Raw genomic sequence first — 19339 nt, forward strand, 5'->3', positions numbered from 1 at the left:
GTTCAAGGCATTTTCAAACTTTTTTCCTCAGCTCTCTCCCCTTCCTTCTCCTCCCACCCCCTCCTCAAATATCTGCCATGCCCACTCCTTTTTTAGAGAAAACAAATCATTTCCATTGTGTGCAAATAAAATCCGCAGGACATCCAGGCCAATCGCCGCTGGGGGTTGGCGGCATTCGACCTAGGAATTAATAACTCCCTTACCCCCACGGCCTGCGCGGCCTCCGGGGATTTGGCCTCCCCCTCGAGATGGGCAGGCTCGGACGCTGGCGCCTACCGAAAACCCCGGGCGCGCAGACCCCTAGGCGCCCCCGTGCGCTCGGACCTTCGGAGTCGGATTTTGTGAAGAGCGAATGCACGCGGACTGAGACCCACGCACCGCGCAGGCCCGCGAGCGTGTGCGACCACACCGCGGCACGCCCATTCTGGGGGACGCGGGGGCCACTCTCTGGTTTCCCCAGCTGCCAGGCGTAAAAAGAAAGCTGCTGGAATTACAGGAGAGGGAATGGACTGAGTCTGGAGACTGCAGGGCGAGGGGTAGGGAGGGACGCCCGCGGTCACCTGCATCCCTGGCCGCCGCCCCCAGCATTCAGTGTCCGGGCCTCACCGGGAGGCCGCGGCGACACGGGGCCCATGGCTGGGAGATCTACAGTTGATCTGGGCCAACAACCGACAACCATGCACCCAATGACACAGACATACACCAACAGACCCGCAAGATACAGGCGGCCTCACAGTGTCTGCCCTGCAGAGACAGCTTAGAACCGTCCCGTCCTCAGAAACGGGCACCTGGGACTCGCTCCCCAAAGATTATTCAGACAACCTTCACAACCTCGCTTGTGGCCTCGCCACCGTCTCACGGACTCACCTTCCTCCGTTGTCGCACAGACACTCCAAAGCCCCTTAAATTTAGGTGTGTTATTACACCTAAACACGCACATATACACCGACAAACTCCCCATATACACAGCGCCTCACTCCCCTCTTCTCCAAATTATCTTTAGACAAATTACCACCTCATGAAGTTTACCAACCTAAAGAATCAAGGGATAAGATTAAAACGCATAAAAAGAATGCCTACGAGAAAATTCTAAAACTCACCCCCAGAAAGTTCTCGGTACCTGTTCGGAGTGGGAGACAGAGACAAAAATGAGGGAGAGAGGAATGGGGTGGTGAGAGAGGAGAGGGCGAGCACGCCGAGGGCAGGTCCCAGGCCCGACTTCCGTGCCTACGGGGCTCAGGGCCGGCTGAGCGAGGGTGGAAACCGGGTCTCCAGGCCCGGCCCCCGCCCCCGCGCGGGTACAGACTGGCTCCAGGCTCCCCAGCGCTCCCAGCACCACCATTTATCAAAAGGACTTGACAACAAAAGAAGAGCCGGGGCGGAAAAGTGGGGGAGGGGATATTCAAAGTATTCCAAGTCCTTCCGACGAAGGGGATGTGTCCTCCTCTCACCCGCTTCCAGTTTCTGCGAGTTTTTGGAGGTGACCCCCGAACTCGCTCCGGACGCTCCCAAAGCCCTGACAACTCACACAGCGGCACAGGCATTCATACACACTTCTGCACTCAGATCCAGGTACACGGAGGCACGCACAGCGCCTCCCCTCTTCCTTCCAAACAGCCAGAGTGACGGTGCAAATCGAGGGGAACGCGGCAGTCCCGCTCCGCTTCCCTGGAAGAGCCGGTGTTCCCACAGGCAGCTGCCCCCCCTTCCTCTCTCACTCCTTCTCTCCGCTCTCCCCGCGCCGGTCAGTCCCGGCTCGGCGTTCCAATAAATTCGAGCGAGCAGCCCGGAGTAACCCCGGCTACCAAGACTGCGGGGATGGCGCGGGGTGAGGGAGGGTGGAGAGGGGGCCTGAGTGATCCTGAAACGTATCTCGTGCAAGGACCCATGGTCAGGCCTCTTCTTCGCAGTCTCTCAGCCCTAGCCACGATGTGTGTATGTGTGTGTGGGGGGGGGTTGTCAAAGAATTGAGGCGGGGGTACCCCACCATTGACCTCCAGGGCTCAAGGTTACGTTGGTGGTGTGGCTCTTAGAAGTCTCCGAGTTTGGAGTCGGGTCACTACGGAGGGCGGGGTCCGTGGCAGGCTGGCAGCTTGAAGACTGCACACTACACGCCCTGAAGGGACTACCCTGGCGGGGGGGGGGGCGGGGCGGGGAGAGGGGACGATTCTCCCGTGTTAGACGTCGCCACCGCCCGTTTCGGATACCCTGTGCCACCCGGAACTCCGCGGCCCCAAAAGACCGGAATTCCCCAGAGGTGGAAGGTTGTATCTCTCTCTTCGATATTGAGAGGAGCGAGGCGCACACCGCAGGCCAGCGCACCCCTCTCAGCGCCCTGGGCGCACCTGCGCACTTTACTCTCACTATTCATTTTCCTGACACTGAGCGCCTCTTTCTCCTCTTTCATTCTTTTTCTTAGAGCCCCCGCCTCTCATCCCAGGAGGCTGCTTCTCTTTCCCCCTCCTCCAGTTCCCCCTCAGTCTCTTCCTTCCTCTCCGTCTCTCTCTCCCTCTCTCTTTTTGCCTTCAAGTCGCACCCGCCTTGTAATCAGCAACAAAAGCTGACATAAATCACCGTCGGATTGACAAGAGCTGACAAATAACTGATTGATTGCGGTCGAGGAACACTGACAATTGATGGAGGGGTGGAGATGCCCAAAGAACGGGGCGGGGGGGTGGGTGGGTAGAAGAGAGGGTAGCAGGGGAGAGTAAGAATGGGTGGGGGCTGAGTGTGAAACAGAGGAAACATGTGACCCCCGCTCCTGCCCCAATCTGCGCATCCCCGGGCGTCACGTGGCCGGGAAGGGCGGGGAGCCGAGCACACCAAGCGGAGACAGGCCTCCACCGCCTCCGCTGCCCACCCAGCTTCTGGTTTCTCCGCCGCCGAATCTCGGGAAATCAAAGCGGGCGGGCGGACTTCCTCCAACACCCGCTCCCCACCTTTCCTTACCCAGGCGGCCGCACCGCAAGAGATTTCAATTACCACTGAGGAGGAGGAGAGAATATTTGGTGTGCGGGCCCCCTGTGCGGCCCTGGGGTTGACAGTCCGGCTGTTGTCCAGACTCCCGCCAGTGCTCCTTCTGAACACCCCCAAACTGTTCCTCACACACACCCTCCTGCAAAAGAAGGTTTCAGTTTATTCTCCAGCTGGGGAAAGGACGGACGACGAGGAAGAAAAAAGAGGGAGGCGGCAGACAGCAAACGTAGAATAAATGTCCAGCTCGTCCTCCGGGCGAAATCAGGGGAGGGGACACGCAGGGGGAGCGGCGAAGAGGGAGCTGCCCATTAAAACCAGCGCTGAGAGTCCTGGCGGCGGCGGCGGCGGCGGCGGCGGCGCGGGACGCGTCACATCCCCTTGACCCTCCAATCACCTCGGGCTCCCATTTGATTGGAAGGCGGCAAAGGCTTTAATCTCCCCCTCGGTGCAGCTGCTTTTGAAGTGAGTTTCCTCGCCAGAGCCCAGGCTGGACAGGCAGCGGCTCACATCGCGGAGAGCAGCGCAGGCGCTATCGCCGGGCCGCGAGTGCGCAACGCAGGGGCACAGCCCGAGGCGGACACCGCGAGCCACCCGGCACTCCCGCAGTCGGGCCGGCTCCTCCCGCTCGGCCACGGCTCCGCTGCGGGCCACCCAGGATTATTCGCTTCTGGCTCCAGGCGCCGAGAAGGCGCTCTGGGCGCCCGTGATCGCCGCGCCAGCTCCTCCTCCTGCTGCTGCTCCTGCTTCCCGGGCGAGCGCGCAGCCCCGAGCCCGCCCCGCGCCTCCAGGAGCCCTCCCCCCGCTGCTCCCATGCGCGCGGGTGGGTCATGAGCACAGCGCCCTCGCTTTCTGCCTTAAGAAGCAGTAAGCACAGCGGCGGCGGCAGCGGCAGCGGCAGCGGCAGTGCGGACCCTGCCTGGACCAGCGCGCTCTCTGGAAATAGCTCCGGCTCCGGCCCCGGCCCAGGCTCGTCCCCGGCCGGCAGCACCAAGCCTTTTGTGCACGCCGTGCCCCCCTCTGACCCTCTCCGCCAGGCTAACCGCTTGCCCATCAAGGTGCTGAAGATGCTGACGGCACGGACTGGCCACATTTTGCACCCCGAGTACCTGCAGCCCCTGCCTTCCACTCCTGTCAGCCCCATAGAGGTAAGGACCCTATCCCTGGATCGCGCTGGGACCACCACCCTGGCTGCCACTTCACAGGATTTCTTTCTCTCGGGATCGGGGAGGGGGGGGATGGAAGGGGGGTCGGATTCCGCTCCGGGATGAGGGGAGAGGATAGTGCCCCCGCACCTTAAAACTAGGGCGGAAAGAGGGGAGGAGGTAGAATGAGGTATGAATGCTAAAAGGCAAGGCAGCCGAAACTTGTTTCTCCCTTTGGTATTAAAGCCCCTACCCCGACCCAGGTCCGCTCACGCTCAGCCTGGAAGATAGGAGCCCGGGAGCCCAAAATACGGTTCCAAAGTCCCAGTCCTCCGGTTCTCCAGAACCTGGTGTTTGTACACAGCCTCTAAGGCGCCAACCACCCGAGCCCTTACTCGAATTAGGGGTGTGTGTGTGGGTGCGTGGGGTTACAGTTCTGGGTCAAAGAGTCAGAAACCAAAACATTTTGCATTTTTTTTTAATACAGTTATCGCTTAGAGAGGACAGGAAAGATCCTGATGGCGGGGCGGGTGGGGGGGAGTGCTGTGGCCTTTCTCAAGAGCGAGAATGTGTGTGTGTAGAAGGGGTGTCGCCTAGAATTAAGCCTTGGGGCTGGGAGGATCTTTGCGGGTCTTGGCGGAGGTGCGTTTGAAACGTAGAAGCCAGGATTCTAAAGGGTTTCCCCTTCTTTCTTTGTGCTCCCCCCCCCACGTCTGACCCCCGCAGCTTGATGCCAAGAAGAGCCCGCTGGCGCTGTTGGCCCAAACATGCTCGCAGATCGGGAAGCCCGACCCCTCGCCCTCGTCCAAACTCTCCTCGGTCGCCTCCAACGGGGGAGGCGCGGGCGGTGCCGGCGGCGGCGCCGGGGGCGACAAGGACGCAAAGTCGGGCCCCCTCAAGCTGAGCGACATCGGCGTGGAGGACAAGTCGAGTTTCAAGCCGTACTCCAAACCCGGCTCGGATAAGAAGGAGCCGGGAGGCGGGGGCGGCGGAGGCGGGGGCGGCGGGGGCGGCGGCGGGGGGGTTTCGGCGGAGAAATCAGGATTCCGGGTACCGAGCGCCACCTGCCAGCCATTCACGCCCAGGACAGGCAGCCCAAGCTCCAGCGCCTCGGCCTGCTCGCCAGGAGGCATGCTGCCTTCGGCCGGGGGCGGCCCGGAGGGCAAGGACGACAAGAAGGACCCCGAGGCGGGCGGTGGCGGCAGCAAGGGCTCCGGGGGCGCCTCGGCCGAAGGGGGACCCACGGGGTTGGCGCACGGCCGGATTAGCTGTGGCGGCGGGATTAATGTGGACGTGAACCAGCACCCAGATGGGGGCCCCGGGGGCAAGGCTCTAGGCTCGGACTGCGGCGGCTCATCGGGCTCCGGCTCCGGCTCCGGCCCCAGCGCGCCCACCTCCTCCTCGGTGTTGGGCTCTGGGCTGGTGGCGCCCGTGTCGCCCTACAAGCCGGGCCAGACAGTGTTCCCTCTGCCTCCCGCGGGCATGACCTACCCAGGCAGCCTGGCTGGGGCCTACGCCGGCTACCCGCCCCAGTTCCTGCCACACGGGGTGGCGCTCGACCCTACCAAGCCGGGCAGCCTGGTGGGGGCGCAGCTGGCGGCGGCCGCGGCGGGCTCTCTGGGCTGCAGTAAGCCCGCCGGCTCGAGCCCCTTGGCCGGAGCGTCGCCGCCGTCCGTGATGACAGCCAGTTTGTGCCGGGACCCGTACTGCCTCAGCTACCACTGCGCCAGCCACCTGGCTGGGGCGGCGGCAGCCAGCGCGTCGTGCGCTCACGATCCAGCCGCGGCGGCTGCGGCTCTCAAGTCCGGATACCCGCTGGTGTACCCCACGCACCCTCTGCACGGCGTGCACTCATCGCTAACCGCTGCCGCGGCTGCCGGCGCCACACCGCCCTCTCTGGCCGGCCACCCCCTCTACCCCTACGGCTTCATGCTCCCTAACGACCCACTCCCCCACATCTGCAACTGGGTGTCGGCCAACGGGCCTTGCGACAAGCGCTTCGCTACGTCCGAAGAGCTGCTCAGCCACTTGCGGACCCATACGGCCTTCCCCGGGACAGACAAACTGCTGTCGGGCTACCCCAGCTCTTCGTCTCTGGCCAGCGCTGCAGCGGCCGCAATGGCTTGCCACATGCACATCCCCACGTCGGGCGCCCCGGGCAGCCCCGGGACGCTGGCGCTGCGCAGCCCTCACCACGCGCTGGGACTCAGCAGCCGCTACCACCCCTACTCCAAGAGCCCGCTCCCCACGCCCGGCGCTCCCGTGCCCGTGCCCGCCGCCACCGGACCCTACTACTCCCCCTACGCCCTCTACGGACAGAGACTGACCACGGCCTCCGCGCTGGGGTACCAGTGAGGGCGGTCGGGAGGGCTGTCGAGGGAAAGAAAAGAACTGGGGGGTGGGGAAGAGCCGAGGGAGGGGCGGGAACAGGGCAGAGGCTACTGTCACCCGCGCGTGGGGATGACCCGGGCCAGAAAAGGAAAATACATATATACCGTATCTATCTACCCGAAACAGCGACCGAGACCCGGTGGGAAACTCACTCCCCTTTTCCCCACCTCTCATCTCCCCACCCAAACTTTATAAAAGTTGAAAAAATATCATTTGACTTTTTATAGAAAAAGAAGGAAAAAAGAATTGAGAAAGTGTTCATCTGAGGACTGCATCGGTGGACACTGGTATTTATTTATGTTAGCTCCAAGCGGACCCGTGGTTCAAAAGTGCATTACTTAGTTTGAGCTCCGTAGGTAAAAAGGAAGAGGGGGAAAAAATTAAAACTTGAGGGTAAAAATGTGGAAAACAAACCCTCCCGTCCCTTGTAGATTATAAATAAATACAAAACCGCCACAGAACTAGAGGTCTTCTCTTTAATGTTACTTTAAAATTGCTATGATTGTATTGTACGTTCTTATTTAATGTCTGATTGAAACAAATTTACCTGCATGTTTGTTACAAAAAATGAAAAAACAAAACAAAACAAGTCACAATTTGTCAGCTCTGATTTCAAATTGCAATTATTTTTAAGGTGTATACCATCGAAAGAGAATGGATATTTTTTTGTATGTAGTCTGGAAGAAAACAAAAAAAAAAAAAAAGGAAAAACAATTCTATTCCAAAACCTCATTTGCCTTATTTTGTTCTTTAAAAGGAACACTTAACTATTTTTAATTTTTAAGTCCACCCGCTGAGAAGGGGACAAGTAAGGTTTACGTCATGTACTAAAATAATAGACAATGTATCGCTTTAAAGATTAAAATTCCGTATATTTGATGTATTAAAAGGTTTTACTTCTTCTTATTATCTTTTTTTATTTTTGGTTAAAGAGAAAGAGGAGCATGGCAGTTTCGGCCTCAGTGGGTTCCCTGGGCCTCATGGCTACTCATTCTTCCCAGGACCGTGGCCGCATTTCCGATTGTTTGGTTGTGATTTTCAGGAAGAGGCAAAGGCTTCAGACGGGCTGGCCAGTCGTGGGGGTTGGTCTTGGGGAAAATATTTTTAAAGGGGATTTCACAATTTGGAAAGATGGTGTCCTTAGCGATCGCTAATTTCGTTTTTAATATTTCTCCCAGCAGCTGGTTTGTTAAAAGTGAAAGAAAAGAAAAGGATTTTTAAATTTTTCCCTACTGAGATTTTCGGGAGTTTGGGTTTCGTTTTGTGCACAGAGCGGCGCAGGTCGGGACTCGCCCGCTCGGCCTCGGCCCGGAGGAGGTGCCGCTACCCGCTGCCCCTCTCTCGGCTTTCCAAGCATCCCCCGTTCCGGGCGGGCAGCCGGGATCGATTGGGGGTCGGAGGGCTCTTGGGGACCTGTTTCCCAGGCCTGGGGAGGAGAGCGCGCCGGAGCCCTCTTGTCCCTAGGGGGAAAGTGAGTTCGCTTTCCTTTTCTTCTTCTGGCTGCGGAGGGCCAAAGGCGGCCACCAGCCGACCCCCTCCAGCCACCACCCTCCCCCCGGGGCTGCTTCCTCTCTCCGGAGTCGGGACCCGCGTCAGGCCGGCGCCGCGGCTGCTTTTCCACATCCCGATTTCTCTGCAGTCTGCGCTTTATCCCAGTCTGCGCCGCAGGAGAGCGCGCCCGGGCCCGGGCCCCGGAAGCCCCTTCCAGTTCGGCCCCGCGAGGGTCCTGGCGCCCACTGTTGGCTTCGCTGGGGCGACCAGGTGGACGCCGAGGGCCGTTCTGGGTTGCGAGCTCAGCTCCGCAAAGGCGCGGCGGGACTCTCCGTCCGGGCGCGGATCCCCGCGGGGCGCGCCGCTCCCTTCTCCCCAGCTTGAGCGGCAGGACGGAGCTGCCTGAAGCGCCCATGGAACCAGGCAGAGAAGATGTCTAATCTTTTTGGGAGGGGGGGCGGGGGTCCAAGGCCCACCCCCACCCCCCACCCGCGATCACACACCCCCACCCGCGATCACACACACACTCATACTCCAGGCCCGGGCGCAAGTCCTGGTCTCTGGCTGTTTGGGCGCTCGCCCCGCCGGGTCCGCGGGAGTTCTGGGTCCAGAGCTCGCCTTTCCTGGGATCCTGGGATCCTGGGACCCTGGAGTCGCGGCGCTGAGCGCGCGCCCCGAACTCTCCTCTCCCCAGGGTCAGGCCGTTCTGGGTTCTCCGAGCCACCGGTCTCCCTCGGCGTCAAGCTCCCCCTGCTGCCTCGGGAAGCTCACCGCCGCGCAGAGGCCGCCTTCGGCCTCAGACTTCGGTCAGTCAACCGCGCGGCCCCCGCCGCCATTTGCTCGAGGGTTGGTGACTCTGAGATTTTTACACCCTCCTCCCAGCGTCAGCCTCACGCCTGCGGGGCCTTTTCCCGGGTTGAACGCAAAGCAGGCCCGGCGACCTCCGGGACGCCGCGGGGAGCTCCCAGGCCTCCTCCTGGAGAGGACTTGGTAGAGGAAGACTGGCTTCGCGTCGCCTACCCGGAGGGGGCAGCCTCCCGCGCCTCCGAGCCGCCTGCCCGCACTGCACCCGGGACGACGCCGTCTTGCTCCCACTCTGGTCCGGCTAAGAGAGGCTGGGCTGGGCCTAGCTGGGTCTAGCTTATTGAGAACCTCGGCCGATGGAGCGACTTGTCACCCGCAGGCTCTCGGACAGACACCCCCCCCCCCAATGGGATGGGAGGACATTCGAGGAGGTGGTGCGGCCCGAGTCCCGAGGACTCCAGTGCCCACGGCTTGTGACGTGAAAGCCAGGCCCTTGCTCACCCCTCACCAGCACCAGCCCCGCGCCCCTGGCCACTCCGACCCACACGCTTCGCTATCCTTTGCCTCGAGTCTTTGGGAAGGGCCACCACACCTTGCCCGCCGGGACCCACTTGGGAGGGAAGGACCTAGAAATTCCCCAGCCCTGGAATTTCAGGTCTGGGACCGGCACGGAGACGAACTGGGCACGCTCGTGCCTTCACGCCCAGTCTCGATATTTTATTAACAAAAATCAAACCCAAAACGCCTTGAAATTTTAATGAGACCTCCTTCCCGGAGAATCTACTCAGAGGCAGTAAAATTCCGGAGCTGGGGGCCGGAGGTTGAGGGAAGAAAGCGTTCCCCGACGTGTTAGAGGGAGCTGAGTCACCCCGGGCGCCGGGTTAGTGAGGAGAGGGTGCCAGTGTGTGCTGCAGGTCCAGACCAGGCGCGACCCCGCTCGGGAACAGACGCCCCATCCTCGTTCCGCGCCCCCGGCTCTCCCGCTGTCTCTTGAACTGCCGCGGGATCCTCCGCACGCCGGCCCGCTGCCGCCGAAGCCCGAGCGGAGCGCGGCGTGTCCGCCAGGCGGCGATGCGGAGTCCAGCGGAGTGGGCAAGAGACCCGGAACCCTGGCCAGCGCGCGGGACGCCGGCTGGGTGGTCAGCCCGAGACCCCACGCCTCCACCTTCGCACGGTTTTCGAAGCGGTGTCCCGGAGCTCCCTCCTGGTAGTTCCTTGCTCCTCTCCTGCTGCGAACCATGTCCTCCGCGCTTCTCCACCTGCACTAGCTTCTGCTGTTGTGTTCCCCGTGCTCTCTTTTTCTACCCCAGAGGAGCTGGCCCACGTGTCAAGGGCCCCTCCCCATCCCGGGGGGCTCCCACCGACCTCATCAAGGCTCCGACAGGTCACTTTGTCTGTCATAGTGAAGTGATCCCCAGACATTCATGCATTCATTCATTCTCATTCTCTGAGTATTTCCTACGACCTACCCCTTGCCAAGGGCTGCCCATCTCTTTACTCACCCCTGACACAGATGGAGAAACTGAGGCTAAGTCCTGGAAGCTAGTGGCAAGGCCAACAGAGAAAGCCCAAGCCTTTTCCTCGATTCAAGCTCCGCCCCAATCTGTACCTCTGGCAGTGACACTGAGTGACCCTGGTGTCTCTGTGCTGAGTGGTCTTTAAGCAATAAGGAAAGGCAGGTGAAAAAGCCTTCTAGTTGGTGAACTCCCTGTGCTTTGGAAAACGTGTAAAAGTTGCCCAGAAGGTGAGGCCTGTCCCTGCGAGGCCATCTGATGGCCTCTTCTGCACATATTGCCTTACGGTTCCTCATCTATAATACTATGGCTATAGGCCTGGTGGTGCTCAGAGTGACTGCAAAGCTGCAGGCTGACCTGCTCACTCTGTTATGCCCAGCCCATATTATCCTGTATTATCCATTTAACCCTCACAACAATTCCATGAGGTTGTTAGAAGCTTTACCCCTGTTTTAGAGATGAGAAAACTGAGGCTCAGCCGGGGAAGGATACTAGCTTGAGGTTACACAACTAGTGAGTGATGAAGTCTATGCAGAGATTCTCACCTTGGCTGCTCTCACCTGAGGCAATTTTAAAGCATAACAATGCCTGGGAGGCAGAGATTCTGATTCAGCTGGGGGAAAGTGTGGTGGACATAACTTTTCTTTTTCTTTTAAGTTCTCAGCGTTGTTATTATTATTTTACTTTTTATTATGGAGATTTTCAAACATACACAAAGGTAGAGGGAATGGTATACTAGACACCCACAAACCCATCACCCAGCCTCAACAGTTATCAACTCATGACCAATCTTGTTTTCTCTCTGCCCCCTCCTTCTTGCCTCCCCCAACCCATTAATTTGAAGTGAATACAGACATCTTATCATTTCACTTCCTCAGATGTTCATCACTTCCAGCCAGGCTCCCAATCTAGGGCTCATCCCACTGCCCCCCTTAGTTGAGGCTTAAGTTCAGATAATGCACAGCAAAGCTGGGATTTGAACTCATTTCTATCAGACCCAGAGCCCCAGCACTTCACCCTACCCTGTGCTGGAGATCCCCCAAAGTCCTGGGGGCACTGATCTCTCTCTGCCCAGTGTGACCCTGGGGTTTGCCCAGGGGGTGTCTGGGCTGCAGAAAGACTCCTGAGCCCCTGGTGAAGCAGCAGTGCCTGATGGGACACCCACAGCACAAGGGGCATTCTGAGAGAACAGCTTAAAGCCACATGGTACAGTGCAAAGAGCACAAATTTGGGGTCAGGCTGGTCTAAATCAAACTCTAGCTCCACCACTGTGCAACTCTATAACTCAGTTTATCTGGGCCTCAGTTTTCTCATCTGTAAAATGGATATATTGATACCCACCTAATAGGGTTGCTGTGAGGCTCAAATGCAATCATTAGTGTGAAAATTCCCAACCTACTGTCTGGCCCATACTGGCTCTTAGTAAAGACAGATTTCCTTCCTTCTTCTCTTCCCAAAGTATTGTTTCATTATGACCAGCCCCCCCGCTCAAGAACTTACTGTGGCTCCCTGTGGTTCACTGGTTCAAATTCTCAGTCTACTATCTGGCCATCAGAGTGCCTATAACCATGGTTCATCTTCTGACCTGGCCTCTCTTTGCCTGTTCTACCTTGTGTCTCACCGGTCTTCACAGTCCAGACCCTCTTCCAGCCAGCTAGCCCCCCAACACCTTGGTTGATTATGCTCATCATACACTTCTTCCCTGGGATGACTTCCTCCTTCCCCATCCTTCAAAACTTTCTCAAGACTCATTTTCAGGAAGCCCTCCAGGTTTCTCTCTCTCTCTCTCTCTCTCTCTCTCACACACACACACACACACACACACACACACTTTCCCTCACTTCGCATTCCCTCAGAACTTAATGCAATGGCAGAGGGTAGACATATAAAGGCCACTGGACTAGGGATGAGGACCCCAGGATTTGAGTGGTGCCTCTTCATAGTTGTGTGACCATGGACAAGTCACTTATGGCCTCTGTGAAACTTGTCTCCAAAACTGTTATTTGTCTTCACACACCATGGGCAGCACATCTACCAACACTAATAACGTTAATAAGCAGCATGCATTTCACGCTTACTTCCAGGCACTCATCTAGTCCTATTACTACTACTATACTAGTATCCTCCTTTTACAGGTGAAGAAACTGAGGACTAGAGAGAAATCACATGTCTGTGCTCCAGCGCTGGAGTCCTTAACCAGTGTACTCCACTGTGCTAGTCCCTGTGCCTGGAATCTTTGCCCTCTACCTTATTTTCCTAAGTACCAACAACTCAAACCTCCTGCTTCAAATCTCTGGCCAGTGTCACCTCCTCCAGGAAGCCCCCCAGGTCCTTCCCATTGGATCCAATGCCCTTCTCTTTGCTCCTGTAGCACCTGTCCATCCCATCATACTCTCTTTACATTTTCCTCCCAGCCTGGACTCTGAGGCACTGGGGAGGAGGGACTGTCTCCTATACCTATTCCTAGTCCTGGCAGCTAGCTTGGTACCTGGAACCTAATAGATGTTCAATAAGTGTTGGAGAGAAGGAGGGAAAGGGAAGGAAAGGGGCGGGGGAAGAAAGAGGAAAACAAAAGACAGAAGGGAGGAAATATGCAAAAGACTTGGGCCCTCTTGGACAGGATGATTCTTCCAAAGAGAGGAGGAGGAGAAGTAGCAGTGGGCTTAGAGGAACTTTGGATGCCTTTGCCCATGGCACAAAACAAGGCCTGGCGAGCTTCCATGCATCAGTTAGAAATTGCATTTGCTGACAATAACAAAGACCCTTAAAGAGTGGCTTAAAGAAGATAAATGTTCTCTTCTCTCAGTCTGGAGGTGGATGGTCCAGGCTAAGAATGGCACCCAGGGTCCTCTGCCTTCCTCTGTGCCAGCCCAACCAGCAAGCTTTTCATCCTCATGTCGTCTCTGAGTCCAAAATGGCTGCTGGAGCTCAGCTACCATCACCTCATTCCAGACAACAGGAAGGAGGAGTGAAAGGAGGTAAAAGGGTCCCTCCCTTTTAATGAGTCTTTCTGGAATCCACAGACAACTCCTCAGCTTATACCTCATTGGGCAGAACCTAGTCACATGGCCACGCTTAGCTGCAAGGGAGGCTGGGAAATGTAATGTTTAGCTGGGCACACTGCTGCCTCAAATCAATTCAGTGTTTTGTTACTCAGGGAAGCAAGAAGGGTGGGAGCTGGGGTAGGACATCAGCAGACTCCTCTGCAATCCGCAGAAGGGGTTACCCAGAACTGGAGTCAGGAGAGAGCTCTCTTGTTGGTGGCCTTCCAGAGGGTCACTGGTTGGTGACTTGCACCGCCAAACCACAGATTCTTGTTGATAAAGTGAGCAGGGGTGGAACTTGATAAGTCCTCAAAAGTTGTAATTCTTGTTCCTCTTAGGTGCCTGGAGTCGTATACTACAATGATTTAGGGTGGGATTTGTCAAAAAGTAATTTTTATCCCTATAAAGATCTTCGGAAGATGGCGGAGTAGAAGGACGTGCTCTCACTCTCTCTTGCAAGAACACCAGAATCACAACTAGCTGCAGGACAATCATCGACAGGAAGACACTGGAACTCACCAAAAAAATACCCCACATCCAAAGACAAAGGAGAAGCCACAATGAGATGGTAGGAGGGGCACAATCAGAGTAAAATCAAATCCCATAACTGGTGGGTGGGTAACTCACAGACTGGCGAACGCTTATACCACAGAAGTCCACCCACTGGAGTGAAGGTTCTGAGCCCCACGTCAGGCTTCCCAACCTGGGGGTCCGGCAACGGGAGGAGGAATTCATAGAGAATCAGACTTTGGTAAAGTTGCAGGATACAAAATTAATGCACAGAAATCTCTTGCATTCCTATACACTAATGATGAAAAATCTGAAAGAGAAATTATGGAAACACTCCCATTTACCATTGCAACAAAAAGAATAAAATACCTAGGAATAAAGCTACCTAGGGAGACAAAAGACCTGTATGCAGAAAACTATAAGACACTGATGAAAGAAATTAAAGATGATACCAGCAGATGGAGAGATATACCATGTTCCTGGATTGGAAGAATCAATATTGTGAAAATAACTATACTACCCAAAGCAATCTACAGATTCAATGCAATCCCTATCAAATTACCAATGGCATTTTTTACGGAACTAGAAAAAATCATCTTAAAATTTGTATGGAGACACAAAAGACCCCGAATAGCCAAAGCAGTCTTGAGGGAAAAAAACAGAGCTGGAGGAATCAGACTCCCTGACTTCAGACTATACTACAAAGCTACAGTAATCAAGACAATATGGTACTGGCACAAAAACAGAAACATAGATCAATGGAACAAGATAGAAAGCCCAGAGATAAACCCATGCATCTATGGTCAACTAATCTATGACAAAGGAGGCAAAGATATACAATGGAGAAAAGACAGTCTCTTCAATAAGTGGTGCTGGGAAAACTGGACAGCTACATGTAAAAGAATGAAATTAGAATACTCCCTAACACCATACACAAAAATAAACTCAAAATGGATTCGAGACCTAAATGTAAGACCAGACACTATAAAACTCTTAGAGGAAAACATAGGAAGAACACTCTTTGACATAAATCACAGCAAGATCTTTTTGATCCACCTCCTAGAGTAATGGAAATAAAAACAAAAATAAACAAATGGGACCTAATGAAACTTCAAAGCTTTTGCACAGCAAAGGAAACCATAAACAAGACGAAAAGACAACCCTCAGAATGGGAGAAAATATTTGCAAACAAATCAACGGACAAAGGATTAATCTCCAAAATATATAAACAGCTCATTCAGCTCAATATTAAAGAAACAAACAACCCAATCCAAAAATGGGCAGAAGACCTAAATAGACATTTCTCCAAAGAAGACATACAGATGGCCAAGAAGCACATGAAAAGATGCTCAACATCACTAATTATTAGAGAAATGCAAATCAAAACTACAATGAGGTATCACCTCACACCAGTTAGAATGGGCATCATCAGAAAATCTACAAATAACAAATGCTGGAGAGGGTGTGGAGAAAAGGGAACCCTCTTGACTGTTGGTGGGAATGTAAATTGATACAGCCACTATGGAGAACAATATGGAGGTTCCTTAAAAAACTAAAAATAGAATTACCATATGATCCAGCAATCCCACTACTGGGCATATACCCAGAGAAAACCATAATTCGAAAAGACACATGCACCCCAATGTTCATTGCAGCACTATTTACAATAGCCAGGTCATGGAAGCAACCTAAATGCCCATCGACAGACGAATGGATAAAGAAGATGTGGTACATATATACAATGGAATATTACTCAGCCATAAAAAGGAATGAAATTGAGTCATTTATTGAGACGTGGATGGATCTAGAGACTGTCATACAGAGTGAAGTAAGTCGGAAACAGAAAAACAAATATCGTATATTAACGCATGTATGTGGAACCTAGAAAAATGGTACAGATGAATCGGTTTGCAGGGCACAAGTTGAGACACAGATGTAGAGAACAAACGTATGGACACCAAGGGGGTAAAACCACGGTGGGGTGGGGATGGTGGTGTGCTGAATTGGGTGATTGGGATTGACATGTATACACTGATGTGTATAAAATTGATGACTGATTAAAAAAAAAAAAGAAAAAAAGATCTTTGGTTAGGGACCTGTTCATTTTCGCCCTGCACCCCACACACAGCACCAAGCCAGGAAGAAGGGACTGATCGTCTTTGAAAAAAGAACAACAATGAAAATAAAATCTCATGGGATGAAAGGGAGTAGCATTGTAAACCTATCTCCCACCCCCTTCCATGTTACTGGAAAAAAACTGAATACAGCCTCCAACTCAAAACAGAGGCAGACCAATGCTAAATCAACTTTGCACTAACCTTACCTTAAATAATTACACTGTAACTACAGAAAGGTAAAAGAAACAAGACACAACCAAAAAGAACACAAACGTTATCATTGAATCATAGCGACACTGGAGTGAGTTCTAATCATGCCTCCATACACCCACACCGGCCCTTGGAACACACCTATGCCAGGTCCTGGGGAGTGGAGGCGGCAGGGGGGTGCAGGGGGGGGGCAGATTCGGAAAAGGGAAGACTTAGGGAGACTCCTAAGACTGAAAGGGGTAAGGAGAAAGCAGGAACAGGGAATCCATGAATGTGAGCAGTTTGGTTGCCCTGTTGCTGGAAGCCTCCTCAGCCTTAGGTCTCAAAAAGGGAGAGAGATTTCAGAGTTCTCGGCTGACTTCTCTGCATGTCTCTCTGTGTCTCTGCCATTTTTCTTTCACATGCTTTATAAACAACTCTCCCCCACATCCTCCAGGGGCAATTCCTATGGTGTGGGAATTCTATACCTTCCACATCACTAGTTCTTAAGCCTTTTGTGGGTTGAGGGAAGGATGCAGAAACCACAGCCTTTTTTTTTTTTTTTTTTTTTTTTCTGAGAATCCGATAGATAAAAGCAACGGCCCATATACTCAACATTGGAAAAATAATTTCGTGGGGTTCATGGGCCTGCAGATTTTAAATCCTTGATATTGAAGGAAATCCAAGATTTTAAATATAAAAAGAGCATGCCCTTGGGAAACACCCTGAGGGACTCTGGGTTTTCCTTTCTAAATTTTTCTGACCATGGCTACATTCCAAATACTCTGTGTGATTAACTGTAACAAATAACATTTATGTCAACCTACTACAGGCCGGTGTTAACCTGTGCAACCTTCACAATAACTCTGTGAAGTGGGCACTATCACTGGCCCCACTTTATGGAAGAGGAAACTGAGGCACAGAGAGGTAAAATGATTTGCCCAAGACCACACAGCTAGGAAGTGGCAGAGCTGGCATTGTGTTATAGGCTACTGGACTCCAGGGCCATTATTTTTGTGCTTTTCACCACTGCATAGTGGCCTTTACCTCTCTGTACACTGAAGCCACACAAACCTACCTAACCCTAATGCAGGTGTCAGGCGCCACCTAGTAGTGTGTTGGAATCAGCTCATACTGGCTCACAAGAGCCAATTGTGCACATCTCTTCCCAACTCGTCATTCTGTGATGTTATGGTGGTAGCTTGAAATCAGCCATGGTGGCAGTATTTACACCACAGCAATTGGCAAACACTCTAAGTGAAGGCTTTCCCCCCACCAGAGAGCTGTTTATTAAGCATTTACCAGCACACCACACTGGACCCACTTATTCTAGCCCCACTCAAATAGCTGCAACCTGCACGTCCAGCAGCCCGGGCCCCGAGTCCGTGGGAAGCAAGGATCTTTCTCCCAGTCAGTGAGGGCATTTGGATGTGGTCTGCTGCCCCCAGGCTCAGTGTAAGGATAATTAGGGAGAGTGTAGCCTCCTCTCTGACCCCACTGCATGCAGGCTGTCTTCCAGCTGCCCTCAGCACCTTCCCTGTCCTAGAACCCAGGCTTGGTCCGCTGGGATCCAGATCCTTGACACCATTCTGGCAGCCCACCTGATGTGAGGGCCCTTGGCCGCCTAGAAGCCTCAGCAGGCTGCTGCTCTACACCCCTGCCATTGGACCCTTAGCTGTTGATGCCAGCCAGATCTGGTTTAACCCTTTCCCTTTGGGGTTAGTCACAGGCAGCTGGCCCCTCCCTCCAGCCCCACTAGATACCAGCCCCACTCCCTCTCCACCTTCTGGGAGCAGCCAGCAAACTGCCCAGCTGGGACCAAGACAGTTGTGACAATGCACATTCTCTGACGTTTGTCCATTGGGAAACCCTATCCAACAGCAAGGATTCCAGTGGGCTAGGCCTAGGGTGGAGCCTTCCCTGGTGCCCTCTCACCAAGCAGAATCTCGGACCATAGGAAGGAAATGGATTATTATGATTATTATCATTTAGTGAGCATTTTCCTTGTGCCAAGAGCTTTATATTTCTTTATATTATCTTTTTTAATCCCTACAAGATCTCTAGGAGATAAGTACTATATTAATCTCATGTTTAAAGAGAGAAAATTAAGATTCAGAGAGGTTAGGTAACATGCCTGAAGTCACACAGCTAACAAGTGGTGAGCTGAAGGCCAGAGCTGTCTCACTCTAAAGCCCCATGACTTAAAAACTGTGTACTTCAACTGACAGGTACTGCTCTCAGAGCTAACAGAAAGTCCACAGTGGCTTCCTTCTCCAGCCCCCAGGGAAATATGGGAAAGGCAGTCCCTCTTGCCTCCCTTGGGGTTCCCTGGGGAAGTCCCCAAGAGGAGAGGAAAGATGACCTTGGTCACCTGTGGCAAAGCTACTGCCCAGTCCGATCTGTGACCCTCCAAACATAGAAAGTGAGCGTTCAGTGGCAAGCACGTCATGAGTACCTGCGGCATACACAGCGTTCTCTTAGGCATGGAGGTAGTGGGAAGACGACTAGGACACGGTGTCTGCCCTCAAATAACTTACTGTCCAGTCTACTGGGTCACAGAAAAGTTGCTGCCTTAAGGCGGGCTGTGATTAGGGCTATCATCACTGGAGGCACAGGATTAATTCCGATAGGAGGATGCTGAAATCGTGGGGGAAGAGGCAGCACTTGATCTGGGCTTGGACAATGAATAGGCATTTCATGGCTGGAAAATGGGGGATTTGGGAAACCAGGAGGAGGGACGAGCAGGCTCAAAGGCATGGAGGCAGGACGGCCCATGAGGGTGTTTGGTAGGGATGCAGCTGGGGCAGGGGCAGTGGGAGGGAATGTGATAGGAACAGATGGCGTCCTGTTCTTCGCTAAGCAATGGGGAGCCATCAGAGGTCTTTGAGCAGAGGAGTACCATTATGGGATAGAACAGTGAGACTGGAGATAAAGAGACCAAGACATCAGGTGGTTCGGACAGGAGAAGGTGACAGCTGGAAGCAGGGGAGAGGCTGCAGGACAGACAAAGCAAGAACAGTCCCAGGGGACGACGAGGAGGTACGATGGACTGGACTCAGTGAAGGGCAGGGGCTGGAAAGGAGAGAGGAAAGGCAAATATGATCCTGAGGTCTTGGCCTAGGGTACTGGGCTACACTGCTGTAACAAAGAGACCCACCCCC

General features: G+C 54.1%; 1 protein-coding gene and 1 long non-coding RNA gene across 2 annotated transcripts; one reads left to right on the forward strand and one right to left on the reverse strand.

Moving 5' to 3' along the window:
* The first annotated feature begins 3343 nt into the window (after nt 1–3343).
* ZNF503 (zinc finger protein 503) lies at nt 3344–7415 on the forward strand. The gene is made up of 2 exons (XM_082425709.1): nt 3344–4121; nt 4845–7415. Exons 1-2 carry the CDS (start codon nt 3804–3806, stop codon nt 6471–6473), a joined length of 1947 nt encoding a protein of 648 aa, XP_082281835.1. The 5' UTR covers nt 3344–3803; the 3' UTR covers nt 6474–7415.
* Nucleotides 7119–10311, reverse strand: LOC309643218. Its single transcript, XR_014253628.1, has 2 exons — nt 8534–10311; nt 7119–7969 (listed from the first exon to the last, which is right to left on the reverse strand). It is a non-coding gene; the product is annotated as an uncharacterized lncRNA (long non-coding RNA).
* Nucleotides 10312–19339: the final 9028 nt, after the last annotated feature.

Source organism: Balaenoptera physalus (genome assembly GCF_965194825.1).
Source record: "Balaenoptera physalus genome assembly, chromosome: 14".
NCBI lineage: Eukaryota > Metazoa > Chordata > Mammalia > Artiodactyla > Balaenopteridae > Balaenoptera > Balaenoptera physalus.

What these genes read in the sequence shown, in the direction of transcription:
- ZNF503 (XM_082425709.1), top strand. Translation starts at nt 3,804, where the DNA reads ATGAGCACAGCGCCCTCGCTTTCTGCCTTAAGAAGCAGTAAGCACAGC. An exon ending in CTCCTGTCAGCCCCATAGAG is followed by an intron (nt 4,122 to 4,844) that starts GTAAGGACCCTA and finishes TGACCCCCGCAG; the next exon opens with CTTGATGCCAAGAAGAGCCC.